This window comes from Callospermophilus lateralis, chromosome X, assembly GCF_048772815.1.
Source record: "Callospermophilus lateralis isolate mCalLat2 chromosome X, mCalLat2.hap1, whole genome shotgun sequence".
NCBI lineage: Eukaryota > Metazoa > Chordata > Mammalia > Rodentia > Sciuridae > Callospermophilus > Callospermophilus lateralis.
This window is the reverse complement of record NC_135325.1, coordinates 4,147,031-4,168,825: the sequence shown is the minus strand read 5'-3', so window position 1 is coordinate 4,168,825 and position 21,795 is coordinate 4,147,031. Positions and strand designations below refer to the sequence as shown.

At 35.2% G+C, this 21,795-nt stretch overlaps 1 protein-coding gene across 4 annotated transcripts in view; it reads right to left on the bottom strand.

Annotated features, from left to right (window-relative positions):
- Glra2 (glycine receptor alpha 2) overlaps window positions 1–21,795 on the bottom strand; it is a 178,720-nt gene that overhangs the window by 101,151 nt on the left and 55,774 nt on the right. For all 4 annotated transcript variants that reach the window (XM_077106899.1, XM_077106898.1, XM_077106900.1 and 1 more), the window contains 3 exons: window positions 10,908–10,990; window positions 8,092–8,229; window positions 6,052–6,266 (listed from right to left, as the gene is read on the bottom strand). In XM_077106899.1, coding sequence (XP_076963014.1) covers window positions 6,052–6,266; window positions 8,092–8,229; window positions 10,908–10,990 — 436 coding nt within the window. The remainder of the gene's footprint in view (window positions 1–6,051; window positions 6,267–8,091; window positions 8,230–10,907; window positions 10,991–21,795) is intronic.

Here is a 21,795-nt window from a genome sequence, read left to right as displayed (position 1 = left end):
AAATTGTTTTCAACCTCTTTTAGAAATACCAGTCTGACCCACCTAGGAAAGTCATTTAAATTAGCTGGGAGTGTACCTGATAGAAGGAGCAATCAGCCTTACGTTTCAGAGCTAAAAGAGATATCCAGGTATCAGTTCCTACTGCTTTCATAGTTTCTCTTGCTGCATTCTCTACTGGAAGCATTCTGATGGGGAGTAAAGCAAGGCCAAATGTGGCAGCACTATGGGCTGTCTTGTTTTAAATTCCAAGCTTGTCTTGGGTTTGGCAGCTGCTTTAAATGGTCCAGCTGGTCTCAGTTGACCAGATGGCTAAAAAGTAAGGTGATATTTCCTTATGTAGAAAATAGGGCATCCCAGTTAATAACAGATAAGACAATGCTTCTGTATCCTTGGTCCAAGGAGATAGTTATGGATCTTTCGGAATCACCTGCACACCTGGGTCATCCCAGCTGTCTCCTACCAATGCTTTCTATCACCTCTACAGTTTCCAGACTGTAGTCACAAATGAGAGCTCAAGACACACTTAGGAGGAACTGCAAATAATTCAGTTGTAACAAACATGAAGTAAAGGAAAATAATTGTTCAGCCTTGTTTGAATATTAAGCCTGCCTAATATCTCACAGCCTTCTAGTCAAGTTTTAGTCTGCCACTAAGGGTTTCATGCTCTGCACAGTTAGAATATTGCCAGCAGACCTGCTTCTTGGAGGTTGGAAGAGGTGTGTGTTTAGAAACCAGTTTTATAGCTTCAAACAGGAAAGTACTTATGGAACAACAGATATTGTGTTGGTATTTGATTTTTCTGTATTTAGGAAAGGGATTGAACTTCTAAAAAACAAAAAACACACAAGGCATTGGTTGGCAGGAAGGCAGGAAATTAACTTGGAATCAGTAAATACAAGTTTCTTACTTGATATGTGTTAAAAACAAATGTGAGTCATGCTGGAAACCTGCCCAGATTGTCTTCTGAAGAATATAATAAGTATAGCCCAAATATTAAGAGTAGAAGGTCCTCATTGCCTGGAATGACCTTTGCCTCCTCCAACTTCACCTAGTTAATATGATGCATAGATTTAGCTCAGGCTCTCTCCTTTAGGCCATTTTCTTAACACTTTTCTGTCTCCCTCCTTCCCTTGCTTCATCTCTTCCTCCCTCCTTCAGTTCTCCCTCTATTGCACCCTCCTCCACTTAATATGTTAGGCATCCTCCTTGGTATGTCCTTATATTCCCCATTGTTTATAAATAATCAGCATTGCAAATAACTTTCTCTGGCCTAACAGATTACAAATTCTGAGGGTAGGGACTATGTTTTGTTTCTTTGATCCCTAGCTCAATGGATAAACAGAGAAAGCATTCAATCAGTATTAAATGGGATAAACACATGGGAGAATGAATCACCAATTAAATAACGCTGATAATAGCACCTGACTATAAGTATTTTCAATACTGTTCATTAATTCAGTAACTAACATTTTAGTGAATGCCTACTATGACCTAGGTTTTGTGCTAATAAGTAGGTATGTACATATGAACAAAATCAATGAAGTCATTGCCGTCATAGAGATAAAAGTCTAAAATTAAGAATGCTTATGTTTAAGTGTAACAGTATGGAAATAGGAAATTTTTGTTGCCTCAGAATTTCTACTAAAGCCTTACACCAAAGGGAGATCTTCCACATATGCATATAGGATGCTGGACTTCCTAGAAGGGAGCACATACTATCTAGAGACCATTATACCTATACCTGTGTTACTACAGAAAACTAAACATTTGAAAATAATTAACTGAAGTAATGGAATTTATGGTTGTTGAGAGTACTATTGCATTCTTCCTAGAAAGAATGTAGTTCACCCATACTCTTATGAGAGAAGACACTGACTGGCTTATCCCCCCACATGCCATATATTTGCTGAACTTCTGAAATTCCAATAAGCTGCCCCTGGATCATAGAGTGAAAGAGTTCTTAGGAGATTCTCTCGTGTGTCCTCAGCAGTTTGGGGTTTGTATAAAAATATGAACACCAATACTTGTTTCTTACCTGGATAAATTCTGAAGAAAGTGGGTTACCTGGAATACCCAGGACAGTGGGGTAAAAGCAGAAGAGATAGTAATTGTTTAAGTTGTATGTGCACAGTTTAACAAGGCAAGAATGCGCGAGTTCTTAGTGGACCAATAGATGGTATAGAAGATAGCCAAATATGAGACATCTTGGAAGCATATCAACTGAGAGGGCTGCCTGCCTGAGTAGGATCCTAGGAGTGAGAAATTATATAGGATTAACTGCTAGTTACATGAAACTTTCTTCTATCCTTCTTTTTACCCTCAGCCCTCATCAATGATCAAATCGGCAATAGGAGCGGAGAAAAGAATTGGAAATGCAAGGGAAAGAACTGAAGGAACAGGTAATGTGCTCCACATTGCTGCACATCTTCAAGACAAAGGTCAGGCCTGAGCTGGGGGCAAGGGAGGGAAAAGGCATTGAAGTGACTTGTGACTGAAGTTTTGTTTCAGACTAATGATTTCTTAAAGATCTGATAATGGATTTTCCTAAAGTATTTATCACCAATGCTTTAGCTGTCTATGGTAAAATACATGTTTATACATTTTGGGTCTAATGACATGGAATATAGTGACTGAAAATCTATGGATTCATCAAACGTTCCCCAAGAGAAGACAAGTCAATTGAAGATGTTTAATGGCAGTGACTGGAGAAAAACATGGCCATCGCTTATTCAGACCCTCTAGAGCTTAACCCATTCAATAGACTGAGTACCTGTGAGAAACACATGCATATAAGTATACATACATAAATATATAGAATGTAGAAATATTTAGTATACATAAGTCCATATAATAAACTTTGGTACATCTTATTGGCAGCATGACTATATCCAAATAATGGACAATCTCAAAACATAAGGTGCTTCTTGAAAATTCTAATGTAACCTCCTATCTCACAGAGCAGTCTTTTCTACTACATTATGGATAGGGATCTGTAACAACAAAAATAACCAGAAAAAGTTCAATGCCTATCATGTACAAAAACATGGCTAAATAGTTTATAAAGGTAGTTCTTATTTCATGTAATTTTTGAAAGGGGTAGATAATCATGTTCTTATTTTAAAAATGAAGAAACAGGCTAAGGGAAGTTGAGTGGAGTGAAAGGATCCAAGATTTATATCCAGGTCTACCTATATTTAAAAATTTATCTTTTTGCATATATTCCAAACTTCCCAATGTCAGCTTAAGAATTTCAGGAAAGGAGAATCTACTCCATCAGCTAAATTCCATTTTTTATAGTATATGTCATATTTTTATGAGATGCTTCCATATATCAAAACTATGTTTTCCTGTAACATCTTACTTGTGGGTTCTGCTTTAGGTCTCCTTTATCATGTACATGGTCTCACATGAGGAAACATGGCTATTAATGAACTTATTTATTCATCTGATGGATGCAGATTTATTGATCATCTAGTCCAAGCCACATATTGTCCTAGGTATTGAACTTAACTCACTGTGTTCCGGCCTACATGGAACATGCATCCGATTGATCAACTTCCCATAGATATTCACTCTAATCATCATTGGTTCCCCTTTTCTTCTCATTGAAGTTAAAAATTTAAACTCTACATATGTCTTTTGGTGCACAATAAGACACATTCAAATACAAATGTATTTAAAATGATCTTATTTAGAAAAGCAAAAACCCCTCGAAATATCTAAGATAGTAAATAATAATTAATATATCAGGTAGACAATTATTCTATTATCTTTATAACTTTAGAAAAAATAAAAAATAAAAGCTTGAAGCAAAAAACAAAAATTATGCTCATGGGCTGAGCATATAGCCCAGTGGTAAAGTGCTTGCCTAGCATGTGTGAGGCCCTGGGTTCAATCCCAATCACCATAAAAAGGAAAAAAAAATGTTCAAGAGAGATTTTGTTAATGCCATGGGAAATAGCACATAATATGGAAACTATATAAAAGTTTGATCTCATTTTTCTTTGTGTACATGTAAGCAGGTTTGCCCTCAATTGCAAATAGAAAAAAATGGCTGGAATTAAACACACCAAAGTATTTAACAACAGTTATTTACTGATTGGTAACATTAATGATGTTGTCTATTTTTTTTTCTATAATAAGAATTCCTTAATTTTTAAGTGCAGCATGCATACATACTTTGTACAGGGTTTTATAGTAGGCCCTGGAGCAATTGTACAATTAGCATAGTAAAGCATCTGGTCAGAGATTGCAGTGTTCATAAATTAAAATCAGTATTTATATGTATATGTATATGTTTGTATAAGTAAGCATATGGTCAATTCTTTGTTTCCCATGACTCACTTTTTATCCCATTTTGGTTTCTCATCGTCATTCATATGAGTCACATCTCCTCATGGTCAGTTGAGAGCCAACCTTGTTTAATAATAACATAAGAAAAGTACACGTAGGAAGATAAACTTGTTGGTGGCAAAAGGATAACCACTACAAGTTCAGAGCCAAGCATAAAATGATTTTTATTGTACCCTTTTTGAGTTTATCTGAGTTTCTGATTGCTTCCACATAAAAAGATCACTGATCAGAAACCATTTATTTAGCAATACTTTTGACTGTTGATGCAGAATCATAATAGCTTCATAGACTGAACAACAAATTTGTAAAAACTTAAGCTTTCATTTTGAAAATAAGTGAGTCTCTTTTCATAACAATGGATAGTTGGAGGCTAAATGTCTTATGTTTTGACATTATCTGCTCACAATTTGTCACTAATACTTTGGCTGTCTATTAAATTGTAAAATATATGTTTGTGCATTCTGAAGTTTAATGGCATGGAATGCAGTGATGACAGTAACTAACAGCTAGAGAGAAATAAGCAAATGAAACTCTTTGGGAGGGAGAACAGAGTAGATTAGAATTTCTATTTGATAAAATTGATCTGTGATTATGTAGCTGAATAAAGGTTTTAGTATTTCTGACATCTGTACCCCAGTAGACATATGACATAAGTACATTATACTATTTGTTGTAGAAGATAAAGTATCCGAGACAGCTCTATTTGTTTTTCTATGTGTATACAAAATCTAATATTTATATTTAAAGGTATGAGACTTAATAAGTTGTGTAACTATTTCCCCAGTATTTAGTACAACTCTGTTATATTCATGGACCTCTATATTGTCATCTTATGTTCCAAACATGGGAAATAATATGGAACATGATTTAGCATTTATCATCATGTCAATTGTAGCACAGCTGAACATAAGCTTAAACCAGCAAAGATATGGAATTACATCTCAATTACTTTATGGAACTGGATTTTGGAAAGACCACCAACCAGTATGAAACAATGTACACTGAATGCTAAATCAAACTTACACTCCCAGAAAATTCAAGCTAGTGGCTCAATGTACCCTATAAAAGGGGGAAGCATGCATAGGCATACTTCAGGGGTCCTGGGGCATTCCACAAGTAGTACATTTATCATACTTATTTAAGCAACATTTACAAATGCAGAAGGCCTACCTTACATAAAAATGGATCGCATACCACTTAGGTATCATTGTTTGAGATGCTAAAAAATGTCTATTTGTTTTACATACATACACACAACATTGATATGATTTTCTGATATAAATTTCTAGGAACTTAATTCAAGCTTTTTTTTACTGTAACTGATTTCACTGAGCATATGAATCACAATACCCTCACAATAGTTGACAATATAATATAAGTTACACCAATCCTACTCCAGTTCTTGGCTCATAAACATCCAATGTCGAAAGTACTCCAGGACTTCTTAGAATTTCCAAGCCATGTTTGTACCTCCCCGCTCCATTCCTCTTCTCTGTCAACCCTAATTCTTAACTAATTTGATTTTGAGGGTTACCCATATCCTCAGAGACCTGATACTCTCTCAGTTCCTCATTGTCTTATTACACTTGCATTTTCAACTGAGCTATAGGATTGCAAAATTTTTGTCCTTGAAGAATTCTCCAGCCCATAAAAACTTTGGTGAAACTCTCAGGTTATTAGTTAAGTGAAATTTCTTACCTTTGGCAAAGAAGCCCTGGAACCTGAACTCTGGGTTGTCATCGTTAAGACTGTGGTGATGCCCAGTGCAACCCTGGCAGGGGCTGCGTCCATGTTTATCCAAAAGGAGACCCAGGACAAAATGACTATCAACAGGCTGGGGATATACATCTGGATCAAATAATATCCCATCTGGCGTTCTAGGTGAAACTTGACCTCGATGCAGGTAAACTTTCCTGAAAACATGAAGTGATCATTTAAAATATAATTTGAATTTATCTGTCCCATTCCAGTATCCTACTTTATTTTAAAAATGATATTGCAGACAGATTTGGAATACTTCACAAAATATTCACCCTATGTAACCAAGTCAACTTCTCTCCAATTCAACTAGTAATTGAAATAATAGTGAGAAGGAGTGATCTAATCAGTCACTAGACTAAAAACACATGACACATTTAATTTTCAAATCCGTTCTTGCAGCTTGATTATTTTAGACAGAGCTTCAGAGTTTGCAAGACTGACATAAACTGGCCAGGGGAAATAAAATATTCAAAATATGTGGGGTTATGATATATAGCACATAATATAGAACCTATAGCATAATAGAACCCATAGGATATATGTAATATATACATATGCTATATAATATGTAATGGTTGAAACCAAAACTCCTAAGCAGTAAAATGATACCCAACAGTATTTGAATAACTGTGTGTCGATTCTTATGTTATTAATGGCAAGAGAAAATATACATTTTTATAAACCACTTATAGTCTAGTCATTGTAAAAATTTCCTAGACTTTTGGGTAATTGTTTGAGGACCTTTTGACTATTCCTAGGAGCTATTTGTTGGTGTTACTTTCCTTATGAAAAAGAGTACATGTAGGTATATTAAAACTTCAACATACTATTAAAAGGTAGATATTTCTGCCTCTTCCTACTTTTTCCCTTCTTTGATTGACTTGGAATTAGAATTCCAGAAGTTAGTTGTGCTTATTCCATACAAATTATAAGAGATAGGGTTGAATTCTTCTTGGTCAGGAAGAATACTGTGGAATCAGGTTTTTAGTTACTTCATAGAGAGTCACTGTTGACTTCTGGAACAGGAGTTCATGGACAATTCTCCTGAGCAAAGGATCTAGACCAGTCACTGAATAAACCATCATGCCTTGATTGCCTTTTTTTTTTTTTTTTTTTTGGTACTGGGAATTGAACCCAGGGGCCTTAACCACTGAGCTACATGCATAGCCCTTTTATATAGTTTATTTAGAGACAGGATCTCACTGAGTTTCTTAGGGCCTCACTAAGTTGTTGAGGCTGGCTTTGAACTCAGAATCCTCCTGTATCAGCCTCCTGAGCCACTGGGATCACAGATGTATGCCACCACACCTGGCCCTCTTGATTGCCTCTTTATAATCAGCCTCTTTTCCCAGGATGTTCATAGGAAAAACCATCAACTGGGCAGGTATAATCTTCTAGGCAATAGCAAATTCCTATTTGTTGCTACCACCTCAAATTCTCACAGTCTCCCTACCCCCATATGTGCCTATCAGCATTACTGATAACATATGACTTTAGCTCTGGCAGAATTCCCTCTGATTTTCATCCAAACTCCTATTACTGTTCAGGACTAAACAGCACAACAGCTCTATTTCTGGGTTTACAAAAACCTATGTTATTATTCTTCTCTTCCACTAAGGCAGGAAATGCAAATTGATCTGTGAATCCAATGTCAAGAGTGGATGCCAGGAAGGGGCAAGAATTCATGTTTCCTGTACCACCAATTAGGTCTCGACCTACACTTTTCTTCAGACTCATCTAATAGATGTTCTGCAAAAGTATAGCAAAAGATTACGAATTATCTCTCTTTCTCTAGATGATTTAGAAAAATTATCTATTATGTTCAGTAATCTATTCCAGAGGGTACCAGAATCTTATCTATTGAGGAGTTTTTGAACTCTATTTTCTTGGTAAAAATGTAGTGATTAAGGTGAAATGATATATTCTCCAAGAAGCAAAAGGAGCCCACTTGGGCTTAGCAGCTGGGAGAAAACTTACCAGTGTTGTAGTGCTTTGTGCAGTAGCCAAGTTCTTTCTCTTCTTTCAAAATAAACTGGGGCAGGGTCAATCCTTCAGCAACTTGAACTGGACCATCACTTAACCACTCAAATATCAGGTCATTCATTGTGTACCCAACTGGAGTAAAGAAATCACAGTGAAAACCTGAATTTATCTATTCATAGCAAGATTAAAAGTCTAGCCATGTAAAGAAACAAACAAGGAAGTCATCTAAAGCAGACACATGCTCAATCATTTTAAGAGCATTCTTAATAAGAGGGCTGTAATCATCACAACTACATGTCATTAGAACCAAAGAAATTGAAGACAGCAAGCTATTTCTGGATGATATTTTTTCTGTGTAATGAGAGAATGGAATCTATAAAGTATTTTCTTTGCCTCTTTATTCACTAACACTTTCTGAAGAACAAATAAACAAACATAAAAATCATTTGAAGATTTACTTGAAAGAGATGTGTCTGGGACAATCCAATAAAACAATTCAATTCATGGCTCTAGTCTTAGTATTTCAATTGAAACCACTCTGATTTTTTTTAAAAAATAAGAATAAATTAATAATGTGTCTGCCTAAAGCATTCTCATTGCATACTTGGCCCCTGTTCCGAGGTCTGTTAGCTTTTCTTTCAGAAAACTTATGTTAAATATTTATGGTCAAATCTCAGCTACCTCAGCAAGTAGGCAAGGCTATAGGCAGGTAAGGAAAGAGGAAGTTGTAGGATATACAATTTAAGAATATTCATTTGTGCCAATGTCTTGATAAATAGGCCTACTCATCTCAGTTAATATAAAGCAAAACAGACTCTCTATTGTGTAAGGTCATATTGTTATATTACTTGAACCATTCAAAGTAACATAGTTAACAGTTCAGCAAACCAATGTTAGCTGTTATTCTCCATGTTCCTGTTAACCAGTCCTTTATTTGTCAAGTGCCTCTGTACCTTTCTCCATTCCAGAATTGACAGCTATTCTTTCATACATTAGTTCTCTACCTTTGGTTAGTGATATTTGAACTCTTAAAAATGAGGGTGATGGGAACAAAGGATATTATGTGAAGTTTTGACTAGCCAATAACTTCAGCATGCTTATTAAGTTTATAGATTCTCATTGTTGTTTACTGAAAGATAGTGACTCACCAGAGCTACCCAAAAATCAATGGCAAATTTAATTGGAATCTACTTTCCTCTTTCTTTTGATTACCTTTTAAATTTAAAACCAAAATATAAAAACAGAAAGCAAGGAACTGCAAAGAGGGTCATGTGCAAGCACTGATAGTCTACAAAGAGAACGGCTAACCATCTCTTCCACTGCAGTTTTGGGGGAATACAACCCAAGTGCCTCCAACAAATACTTGGAGCTTACCAAATACCCCATGTCCCTATCATGTGAGCTTTTTGATGCCTACCATAATAATTGTCCTTGTCAGCCCCCTGAAATCTCAGCAAAGGGCAGACAGAAGAGGTAAAGAGATGGGGAAAGAGGAGGTAATATTGGGGTAGCAAAATAAAGAGTAATTCCCACCCTTTGCTTCCAAAGTTAGTAGTATGAACCTTGCTGTTTCTTTGATTTGATTATATCTGAGTCTGCAAAGATGAAGCATATTTACTCTTTGAAGCATTTTAAGCCTTGGATGAGCCTGAGTTAGTAGCTGTGTCTGCTGTTTTACAGAGAAAAGTATCATTTTGAGGCAGAGGAGAATATGAAGTATTAGAAAAGAGACAAAGAAGGAATCATTATGTTAAAAAAGTATTTTTCTTAACCTTTTTTTTCAAGATAAGGGGCAATAGGGAAAAAATGAATGCATACAGTCTATTATAATTCATAAATTCTCATTTTATCTCTGACAACTTCTTAAAACAAAGATATTTCATTATTTTGTTTATTTCTGTAGGAAGTTTCAAGGGAAATCTACAGTGATTTTAAATGATCAGAAAGAAACCCTGTCATCATTTTTTTTAATAATAGTTGATGTGTCTTTTTACACTTATTATTTTTCAAAACCAAGAAGTTAAAAGTATTTTCTTGCCCGTGCCTCATTAAATCTTCTAACATTCCTGTAGGTCAATAGCACTTATTATTCTTTGCGTTCTACAAACAAACAAACTGACAGAGCCAGTCAGAAAAATTCTATGTCTCTTAACTGAAAAGCCCATTACCTTGGAGACATCAGCAACTTATGGCTCATGTCAAAGATTTCATTGGCATTAGAGCTAGGGCATAAAGGGAACAACGTTGATGTCACTTTCCTACTTCCTTCACCATGCCTTTTTGTATCCATTGCTTATCTAAGAAGATACTTTTTTCTGTCTTTACCATCTCATCTCATACCCCTTGTTTTTGCATCCTCTTCTGACTAAGGCCCCTGTGTCCTATTCTGAAAGCAAACATCCTTTCCTGCCAGAATTCCCTTGGGATTTATGGTCTATATGGGCATAAGTTGGAAAGAAATATGATTTTCTGATTAGAGAGTGAATCATTATAAAAGTTGAATGAATAATAATCTTGATTTTCCCAGGAGACATTATTATTTCAAGGAAAAACTTACTAAGTCAGATTTTTTTTTTTTGAGGAAGGGCAAGTTACTTGGCATTTTAGATTGGGAGGTTATCTGTGCTATATTGATAATGAGCTTCTCCTATGAGACATGTACACAAATTTGCTTGTCCTTTCTTTAGGACTAGGAGTGTTGGTAAGTAGGTAGAGAATAAGTCTTATCGGTCTTTTTCCCTTAATGACACTAAAAGCACCAGGTTTTTTGTTAAAACAAGCAGGCAGTCATTTCAATAATTGTGACTTACAACTCTCCAGCTGCATTGTACAGGTCTGGACATCCATTGGGAAGTTCTTCAAGTCCATGGGACATGATAAGGTCAACGTGAGTCTTAGCAAAGAAAAAATATGAAAACCAGTGTTAAATTCATGAGGTCTAATTCTTCAGAAACAGAAATCTATTTGACATTTATCAAAATGTATTGATTCAAATACTGAAATTTAAGTTCCCACTCATGGTAGTACTTTCTGTTTTTCAAATGAAGAGTAGTCATTGGTAATATTTTTAGATATTATAGTATTTAATCAGAACTCTTTGCTTTCTATTTCCCCTCTTCCAGCCTTTGACTCTTTCTACTTTTCCTTGTCCTCACTAATGATGCCAGTCTCAAGTTTACTCTAGAATAAGCAAGACCACTGAAAAATGATGTGACACAGATAATGTGCTCTTACCCATACTGATATACAAAAGACATAAGGTTTATACTATTTTAGAATTATATTCTGGATACCTGATGTGTGGACTTTGCCTTAAGAACAATAAATGATGTAATAAGCATTAATTCACCTTCTAGCAAATAATTAATTTCACAGGCGTTTCATTTACTAATCCACATAGATGGGTAAACAATATAGCATAACAATATAGCATACAATAAATGTAGCATTCATTGTAAAGCTTTGACAGTTCTGGAGCTAGTAGTCCTTAAGCTAGAAAAATCCATTTAAGGATGGTGGTTTGCATATTCTTTGCTTCTCTGTACTTAGTAGGGGCTACACTATTCCCTTTCCCCTTTTCTCAATTTTTCAGTGTTCCAGCCAACTCAGGCTGAGCCTTATATCAGAATGTTGGCTTCCATCTCTTTTCCACCATTTCCCTGTATTCTTTAAGCAGATGGTGCACACGTTTTGCTTTGCTTTTCTCTCAAACAAGGAAATTAAGATTGAGGATTATTAGATCTATTTTCTCTTCCCAATATTGCCTCAAACTATCTCAACATCTTCAGGAAGATATTAAACTTGCTAAACATTTGTTTCCTCATCAATCAAATGATGAGGTAGGATGATGTTTATTCCCATTTTACTCTAATATTAGAATTCTGTTATTCTCAGGTTCACTGCCCCAAATTATGTTCACTGTGTCTCAAATATTTTTAAATCCAAAAACCTCACTGACTGTCACACTTTGACCCAAACTCTCTCTTGCAGTTATGCTTATTCTCACCCTCCTGGTTCCTCTCTATTTTTCTCCTTCACTTTACATTCTATTTGAGCAAAATAAAACAAAACAAAACAAAATGTGGCACACTTTTTAAAGCAAGAAAGGTTTTGGAATTTGAAGCAAGATTAGACAAAGAATCCATGCTGATGATCTTCAAAGTCATTAAAATACAACAATGACTACGAAAAGCAACACACAACATAGTGCAGTTGATCACAATTATGTAAAAATCTGTTTTCACAGATATAAACACATCACTACATTAAGAGTAGATATTTCTGGTTGGTGGAATGATTCACAATTTGTTTTTATTCTTCATTCCATACTGTCTCCAATGACAAGTATAGGTTATTTGAAACTATCCATAAAATCTATTTATTAACTTTCTTTTTAAAAAATATTTTAGTTATACATGAACACAATATCTTTGTTTATTTATTTTTATGTGGTGCTGAGGAGCAAACCCAGTACCTCACATGTGCAAGGCAAGTGCTCTGCCACTGACCCACAACCCCAGCCTATTTATTAGCTTTCTTGTCTTCATGTAAATAAATATGGCTTTTTTCACTAGCTGAAAGATAAAATCATACAATTCTCTTCTATTCAGTGTTTTTGCTATTAATCTCATTATTATTAAATACATAATATTTCACCTTCATTGCTAAATAAATAAGCTATCTTCTATGAGCTCTTCAGAAGAGGGCCCAAACACCATGATTCTAAAGGAAAAAAATGGTTTTGTGTTCTAAACAAGTGACCTAAAACAACATTTTAGACAGGAAAAAAGAATCTTTATCATTTGTGGAGTTCATTTGTAGATATACCTATATAGATTATTAATTACTTTTCCCTGGCATGAACACTTTAATTTTTTTTAAAGAGAGAGAGAGAGAGAGAGAGAGAGAATTTTATTATTTTATTTTTTAGTTTTCGGCGGACACAACATCTTTGTTTGTATGTGGTGCTGAGGATCCAACCCGGGTCGCACGCATGCCAGGCGAGCGTGCTACCGCTTGAGCCACATCCCCAGCCCCCAACACTTTAATTTTTTAAAACACTATTTTATTAAGATTGGCAGATAAACTCTTTAAAATAAAAGCAGAGTGAAAGAAGCAAAATGAAAATCTCTAACAAAAAAGTTGACTTTATTAAGGGGCAGAAAAAACTCAAAAAGGGTCCATGGACTTAAAATTATTATTAACATAATGAGAATCTATTTTTTCTTTACATATTTCAAATTTCTTTTTTTAATATTTTTTTAGTTGTAGTTGGACACAACACCTTTATTTTATTTATTTATTTTTATGTGGTGCTGAAGATCGAACCCAGGGCCTCGCACATATGAAGTGAGTGCTCTATTGCTGAGCTACAACCCCAGCCCCTTTTTTTCTATTTTTTAAAGAGGAAATATTTTCATCATACAAAAATACTCTGTTCCATTAGTTGATTATTGTAAATAGTACTTCAAAAGGGTTTACATCCTTCATTAGAAAGATAGATTTTTCTTTTGAGTTATACTGCACAATGTTGTGAATATAACAAATAATGGTGTACATTTCAAAATTACTAAGAGTAATTTTGTCTTCAAATGTTGTATTCAAAGAAAATAAATATTTGAGGTTACAAATAAGTTGATTAACTTGATTTAATTATTCCACATTGTATTCATAAATCATAACATCACTATGTACCTTGTTTAAAAAAATTATAACTTGTCAATTTACAAAGGAACAAACTTAAAAAACTAAAATATGTATATCATATGAAAATAATCAGATAGTGTATGGACAATTTAAGTAAATCAAAAAGAGAAAATGTGGAAATTTTATTATAATTTTTTAAAACTTATCTTTGAGAAATTAGAAAGTAATATTGGTGGAAATTAATACAGCTTAAAAGAACATGCAGCATGGAATTCAAATGTTTATTATTTGCTATTGGAAACAACTCAACCTAAATATTACTAATCTTAGGCTTGCTGTTTCTGATTCTTTTGAAAGGTGAACTTTTCACATTTATTCAGGGAGCAAAGGTCTCATACACAATTATTCCTACCTTTATAGCAGATATAACAATCCTACAGGGACCCATTCTTTTAGGATTCAAAATTATTAACCCCACTGAGAGAAATTCCCAACAGGCATAAAACTCTTCCTAAATATTTCATCTGAGAACACAGTGGATATCTTTTTCTTCCTTATTTTTCTAATTTTTCCTTTCTAAATAGGTTTTTTTTATTGGAATCCAATGGGTGCCAATAATAAGAATTAACAACTCCAGTTTGTTAAATGATGTCATCAGCTGAGTGAATCAGAAGAGTCTGTAAGGATCTAATCAGTCCTGCATGAGCTTCAGAGCCCATGATATATGACATATATTTGACCACACATCCGAAGGTCTAAAAATCTAGGTTTTCCCTTTACTTGTTTTTCCTTTGAAGTATATATTAAATATAGTAAAACTATACAAATCTTACAGTGTGATGACTTTTTTACATCTATACCCGCCCAGGTAATAAGCAGTGATCCAGATTTACAACATTCCCATCACCCCAGAACATTCCATTTTACTCTTCCTAGTCCAGAACCCCCAAACTACCACCTCATTTGGTTTTTTTAAAAGCCATTTCAGGATTTTTTTTTAAATGAGAGCTTGGGGGAAAAAAGAAATGATACTATTTTGTACAGATATGCAGAAATTGCACCAAATAAGATGGGTATGTACAGCAGTATACTAAAATGTGAACAATTTTTATCTCCTTTTATCTTGCTCTTCACTCATTTTTTATGGATATCACAGAATTAAGTATTTTAATTGAAAAGCCAATATTCTCCTTAATTTGCCTGGAAACTCAGACTTCTCACTGGCAGACACTGCCTAAAGCATGTCAAATTTCTTCCCTTCTTCCCCACGATCTGAAATATTAAGGCCATAGCACCTGAAGGCAGTGAGCTGAGGCCACCCTCTTCCTTTTGATTTTGTTAAAGAACTCATTTCCTGAAGCATTATTGCTCATTCTCCTACTGTCAACGCAGCTGACATACGTGCATTTGGGGCACTCTGTTCCTTTTTGCACAGGGAAGGAATAAAGTTCTCTTAAGGAGGCTCTGCTTTTTTACTGAGAGTAAGAAGGCCAAGCCAGCATTTATATTTTAAAGGTAAAGAACATATCTAAAATTCAGAAATTCAGTTTTCCTAAATCTTACATTTCCCACTTTTTCTTTATCTTACTTCTCTCCTCTTCAGTTCACCTTTCTCATAAAACCAGTTCTTAGGTTTATACCCCACTTAAAGTTTAAATTACTGATAAATGCTGACATTACAAATGGTTTCAACTATCTTTACACTGTTTTAAATCAAATATTATAATTTTCATATTTTTATTTGCTTATTATCTTTTCCCCCTACTACAATACAAGATCCATGAAGGCTGAGACGCTCTCTTTTTCTTACCATCTAAATCTGTGCCTGGAACAGAGTATGTATTCAATAAATATTTGTTGAACAAATTAGTGAATCAGGGGCTGGGGTTGTGGCTCAGCATTAGAGCACTCACATAGCATGGGCAAGACCCTGGGTTCAATCCTCAGCACTACATAAAAAATAAATTAATTAATTAAAGATATTGTATCCAACTACAGCTAAAAACTAATTTTTTAAAAAAATAGTGAATCGGCAAATTGAAACCCTGTGGGAACATTCCAAGCTTTTAGTCTATAAGAATGGGGAAGAATAAAGGATTTAGAAGGGAAGAGACTGTTCATTGGAGCCAACAGGGTGTAAGGCAGATCAACCTGAAGAAAAACCAGGAAGCACAGTCCACCTGTCTTTGAGCCTTAGACAGACATCTGAGTCCATGACCAGTGCTATTCTTACATTGCTAGAAGAATTAAATTAAACATTTAACTTTACAATGTTTGGGCAGACAGAAGGCTCCTTAACTCACAAAGATACTGCTGGTTCCTAAGATGCTCAGTATTAGAATTGGGAGTCTGATCCCAGGGAGATTCTTGAAGGAAAAATACTGTTTGAAGAGAAAATGTATTTTCAGGTAGACATACAAATTTTAATGAGTGATCTGCTTGCCTAAAGCAAAGATTGCTAATGTGCTATTTTGGGAGTGTTCATTCTAATCGTTATAATAGACTGTCTTGTTTGGAGAGGAAGGACAAAAGGATGTTTCTGTGTTTTTCAGGAGCAAGGGATATTGCTGTTGTTTCTGTGTTGGGGACCACATTTTACACATTATGCAGGACACTGCAAATAATGTTACACAGATACATAAGAATGCATGGAACTTATGGTATTCCTTTAGCATTAAAACACTTAGGAAAAATAAAAAGTAAAGTGATAATGTATTAATAATCATAACTCTCTGAACACCTGCTATGATTTAAGCACTCATTATTTTATAATCATGAAGTACCATCACACAAGGCAGACAGTATTATCTCCATTTTTTAGATAAGCTAATTGAAGCTCACAGAAGTTAAGCCATTTTCCACAAATCACAAAATCAGTAAGTTACCAAAGATAGACTTGAATTCAGCTTTAATTGATACCAAATTCCATTTATCTCTCATTCTACCATAGTTCTTCCTTAAGAAAAGTGCTTGTTATCAATTTATCATCCTTTGTGACTCCAGCAGAGTTAGTCATAGACACCTTAGTCATTTTGTACCTGCTGAGGGATACCCCTTTCATTTTTTTCAGGAATCCATAATTCTCATGACTTATCATTTTAACAATTTCCTCAGCCTACTTTGGTCATCTGAGGTCCTGGGTGGTACACTCAGCTTACCAAAAAGAATTATTTGATCTTGACTAAATCACTGGCCTCAATCCATACCCATACCTTCATTCTGCTCAAAGTTTCTATGATTCTAAACTGTAAGTGAAGGTGACCAGCTTGAAGGATTTCATCTAATAGATGAATGTATCCTCTTGAATATAATGAAAGCTTTAAGTGCAAGTAATAACACTTCTTAAAATAGGAAGTTCCTGGCAATCTGGGCAGGTAGGTGAGTTAGTTATTGCCCCCACAGGGCTTTGTCATCCAACATCCTAGATCATAACCTTTTTCTCTTTTCTTGAGAACATAAAGCCTTACTCTACAATGTAGATCTATTGAATCTTTTCTCCTAATTGTACCTTGAAATTTCTGAACCCTATGACATTCTAACATCAGGGAGGTTTGACAGGATACATCAAGAGTGAACAAGAGTGTCATCTTAACCCACCTAGGCCTTAAGTGAAATTAGCCTGGGGGCAAGTTAGAAGTCACGTTAAAAATGCGTCATTAATTACGACCCACACATGAAGAGAGGGAGGAAAGAAAGACTCAGGGAATCAGTGGAAAAAATACATTGCTAGACTAGTTGTCTGATCAAAACACCCTTTAGCATAGTAGGTTTCACTATTTGATTGGCATACACATCACCTGAGGGGACTTTTTTTGAAATGCACATTCTCAGGCAGTATTGATAAGGTGCGTAGGTGACACTGAAGCTGCTGTTCTGGAGCACACTTTAAGAAGCACTACTTAACAAGAAATATAGAAAAAGAATCACTACTTCAGGATGTCCTAAGGGATGATTTTACTGTGATGTGATAGACTAAAAAGGAGAAGGTTCAAAAAAGTAAATAGGAAAAAAAAACAACATTGAGAAAGGGGCCTACAATTTTTCAGTAGCATTAGCAATCTCTTTGGGAAATGGTACTTCAATTAGACATCAAGACAGGGCAATTAGCCTGAAGTAGGCTGCTAAGTGATTGGACTAGGGGTTATAAAATAAGGGGACTGGTTCAGGGTCCCAGTCACAATGGAGAGGCATGGTGATAAAATCAGGGCAGTGATGCCAAAGTCACAGTGGCAACCAATAATATGGTAGATGCTGCTAGAAGACTGGGAGAGCTGCTAAGAAGGATGGGGGGGGCGTGCTGGGTGAAGTAGAGAAAAAGCCAAGAACAGTTTCCACATAACACATTAATGTGCAAAGGCCAAAAGTGGCAGAGGAGCTCTACTTAGGGTAGTGGAAGTATATCAAGTCACTTTCTCTGGTCCCTGGAAAATCAGCCACTGATATATTTCCAGAAAGGTTAGGCAAGTGCTCTACATGCACTGGATAAACAGCAACAAAAATTTTTATAAAAGTTCATAGAACTACTAATAAAGGAGGATTGATCATGTAGGAGGAGAGAATGTAGAAAGACTAACACTAGGTCCTCAGGAGGGATTGGTGTTAAGTGTGACTCCTCCTGAGTTGTAACTCAGTAGTTCCATTCAGCAATATTTTGGCAAATATTTATTAAGCACTGTGTACCATTAGACACTTGAAATCAGACAGTGTTTTTTTTTTCTTGAAGTAAATCACACTTTAATGTCAGATAGATAGATAAAAATATCCCAGTAGTTGATAATTTATTCTTAAACTTTTCAAAGTTTTTCCCCATTTAAAGAATTCCCTTTGATAATGTAAATCAGACATATCTAAACTGAATCAAGTGAAGGGCCTGTAATTATTCCTTTGAGGTCTTAAATAAGTGGTCACACTGATTGAGTAGAGCAGGTAACCTATTCTTACAGACCTAAATCCTGAGAGGGTCCTTTGGGTCTGTCAGAGAACCATACCTTGAAATAATCATTCAATGCTTCTGAATCAAAACCAAGGTATGTACACAAGGTACTTAATCCACAGAGAAAAAAAATACTTGGTACAAGTTTGGCCAGGCAGGAAAGAAATTAAATTTTAAAACTCATTCTGAAAGCTCTGTAATGAGATGACTGCTTTGAACACACTCATCATGTAAAGCATAGAGATTGTTCTGTCCACTCCATCCCTGAGCTTGTCTCTTGGTTCATGGACAGGCACACATATGGCTGTACCTGATAAGGCTTTCCACATAAGCAAAGTTTGAAAAATTCATGGTGTATAAATTGATAAGAGTGCCAAAAAGATGTCAGTATGTCCTTGTTTAAACCCTCTGAACTCCCTTGCTGTTACAGATAGGCAACCAGTTGACATTTGGCTAAAGGTTCCACATGACTATTAACATGCAAATCTAGGAAAAGAATAATGTTTTAAATACAGTTAGTCATTTCCTTTTTTGTGTAACTCAGTTGATAGACTCCCTGATTCCCTACGCATATCTTCAAGAACAGACTTTGATTCTGAAAAGTATCAAAAGGAAGGATAAAACTAGATAGAAAACAGAGCTCAGAATATGTGGCTGGACACCAGAGATACACTATTTTTTAATATTGTCTAAGGCTGGATCTAAGCCCCAAGTTGATCCTAAGCTGTATGTTTAGATTCTTTCCTCTCTGTTAATTCCAAATAAGCACTTGTGCTGTTTTTCCCCTGTTGACCTTGGATATGAGGAGATGAATGGCAACACTGCCTGGCTCATCAGCTGTTCTACTCTCCCCCACTAAAATCCCAGTGGCTGACTAGGAAGGTCCATGTTTATCAAACATTATAAAGGCATCATAGAAAATACCCATATGCATTGAGCAATACTAGCTGGGAAAGACAAAAATATAATATCTGCTCCCATCTGTGTGTGGTCCCTTCAGAAAATGTGCACACATATGGTTGGCCCATGTTAATTAAGTCCAAATATGGATTGGATTCAACTTGGAGAGTAACTGATAAATCTGCAGCTAAAACTTTTCCAAATGCTTTGATATTTCCTGAATAAAAATATTTCAAAGGTGTTGAATAGGAGAGGGCGAAATTGAACACCACTAGAAAAAACTTAAATTATCACAGTTAAATAATCAATACTGCTCACATTTTAAGTTTCAAAGTCATTTCACATCTAGTATTTATTTATAGACCCAAACATTTGTCAACATAACATTTTATTAACCTGCATATTAAAATAATGAGAACTGACTTGACTTTTGTCACTACATGTCAATAGCTATTTAACAATGCCACTGAGGTGAAAAAAGAGAAAAGTGTGGTATAGCAGTTTTCTTAACATTTTATTTAGGATTGTCTTACTTTTAGAAAGAGGGAAAAGAGAAGAGGTGCCAGCATTCTTGGGAACTGAATATGGATTTGAGAAGACCGAAGTAACTTAGTACCTGTTGACAGCTGAGAACAAAATACTTGGATAGTATTTTGCTGCATTGTGACTTCTACTGTAGTAACTGGAGGAGTGTTGCTGACATTTATGGTGGCAAAGGTTATATAGAGAATAGAGTTCTGATCAGATGGTAGGATGGTTCATTCTCAATTAGGTAACATTTTAAAAGCAAATATAATTCCTCAGTTTACTCTTAACAACCAACTAAAATGGGAGATACATTTTATACATACATATCTGAAAAGAGATGCAACTATATCTTCTTTTATGAGTTATTTGCTTCCCAAAAGGAGGAAAACCAGGGCAAGGAGAATATCCATATGCTTTGTATTAAGTGAAAGATGAGTGGAGCCTGGATGGTACAGGTGCTGTTTAAAGGAATGTAGGTATATATAAGTTAGGGAAGATGGGAAAAACTGTCTCCCCACTTTCTCTCCCTTTTCCTATAGCCAACTCAAAAGTGACTAAGACATTTATTTAACATTTTATATGAATATAGAACTGGAAAAACAAATTTAGCTCAAATAAAGGTTAAATGACTTCTTTTCATTGCTTAGTAATATTGGATTAAAAATCCTCCTGAGCCTTAGAACTGACATGTGCCTCACTTCAGTAGCATCTTTATTTTTTAAAATATTTTTTAGTTATAGTTGGACACAATACCTTTATTTTATTCATTTATTTATCGTTATGTGGTGTTGAGGATCAAACCCAGTGCCTCACACATGCTAGGTGAGCACTCTACCGTTGAGCCACAATCCCAGCCCAGTAACATTCTGTCTTTAATCCCCTGTTCCATCTTTTGCTTTTTATCTTTTATCTGATCACTCAAATTTTGAAATATATTCCTACTGACATAACACATCAAATAAAATTTTTATTTCATTGTCCTTTGAAATGACTGATTGATCAGCTATGGAATGACTTTGTTCTGAAAGTGTCACATGTGGAACTTCACATAATTATATATGCACATAATTATCTGCATTTCAATAACTGTCCAATAATCAATGTTGTGCCCTCTACAATACAGATGTTGGTTTGTAATTTTAAATGCCCCAAGCAAAGAGAAAGTTGTTGGTGAGACTGCTGAGCTTTGCAGATGGACAAATTTTTCCCATTTTAAAATGAATTACCTTTCCTTCAGAGTATGTGCTATGAGAAGGCAGTAAAGGAATCCATGGGTCTCATAAGAGCTACAGTGATATTATGCATGTTTATTTTGGGATTAATGCCATCCAGTGAGTCTTTCAAAATCAGGAAAAAAGCCCATATGGACCAGGAAGAAGCCCATGTCAACATAAGTTAAGCAAACTTACCAGGATCTCTGATTTTTCCCTTGCTTTTTTTGTCACAAGAAAATTTAGGTTATAAGTAATAGCAAACTAGCCTTTCACCTCTGCTGGCTCAAATAGGCCACATGCTTCCCTTAGCCTACGTATCCACTTAATTATTGAACCAGTCAACCATCTCTGTATAATTGTCTAAAAGTATATGAACCTATAATTCATTAACATGTTTAAAATAATATCTCATGAATACTCCTGATTGAACCAGATGGTACAAATGGATCTAGTTTGTGGTTTTGAAATTTCTCATTA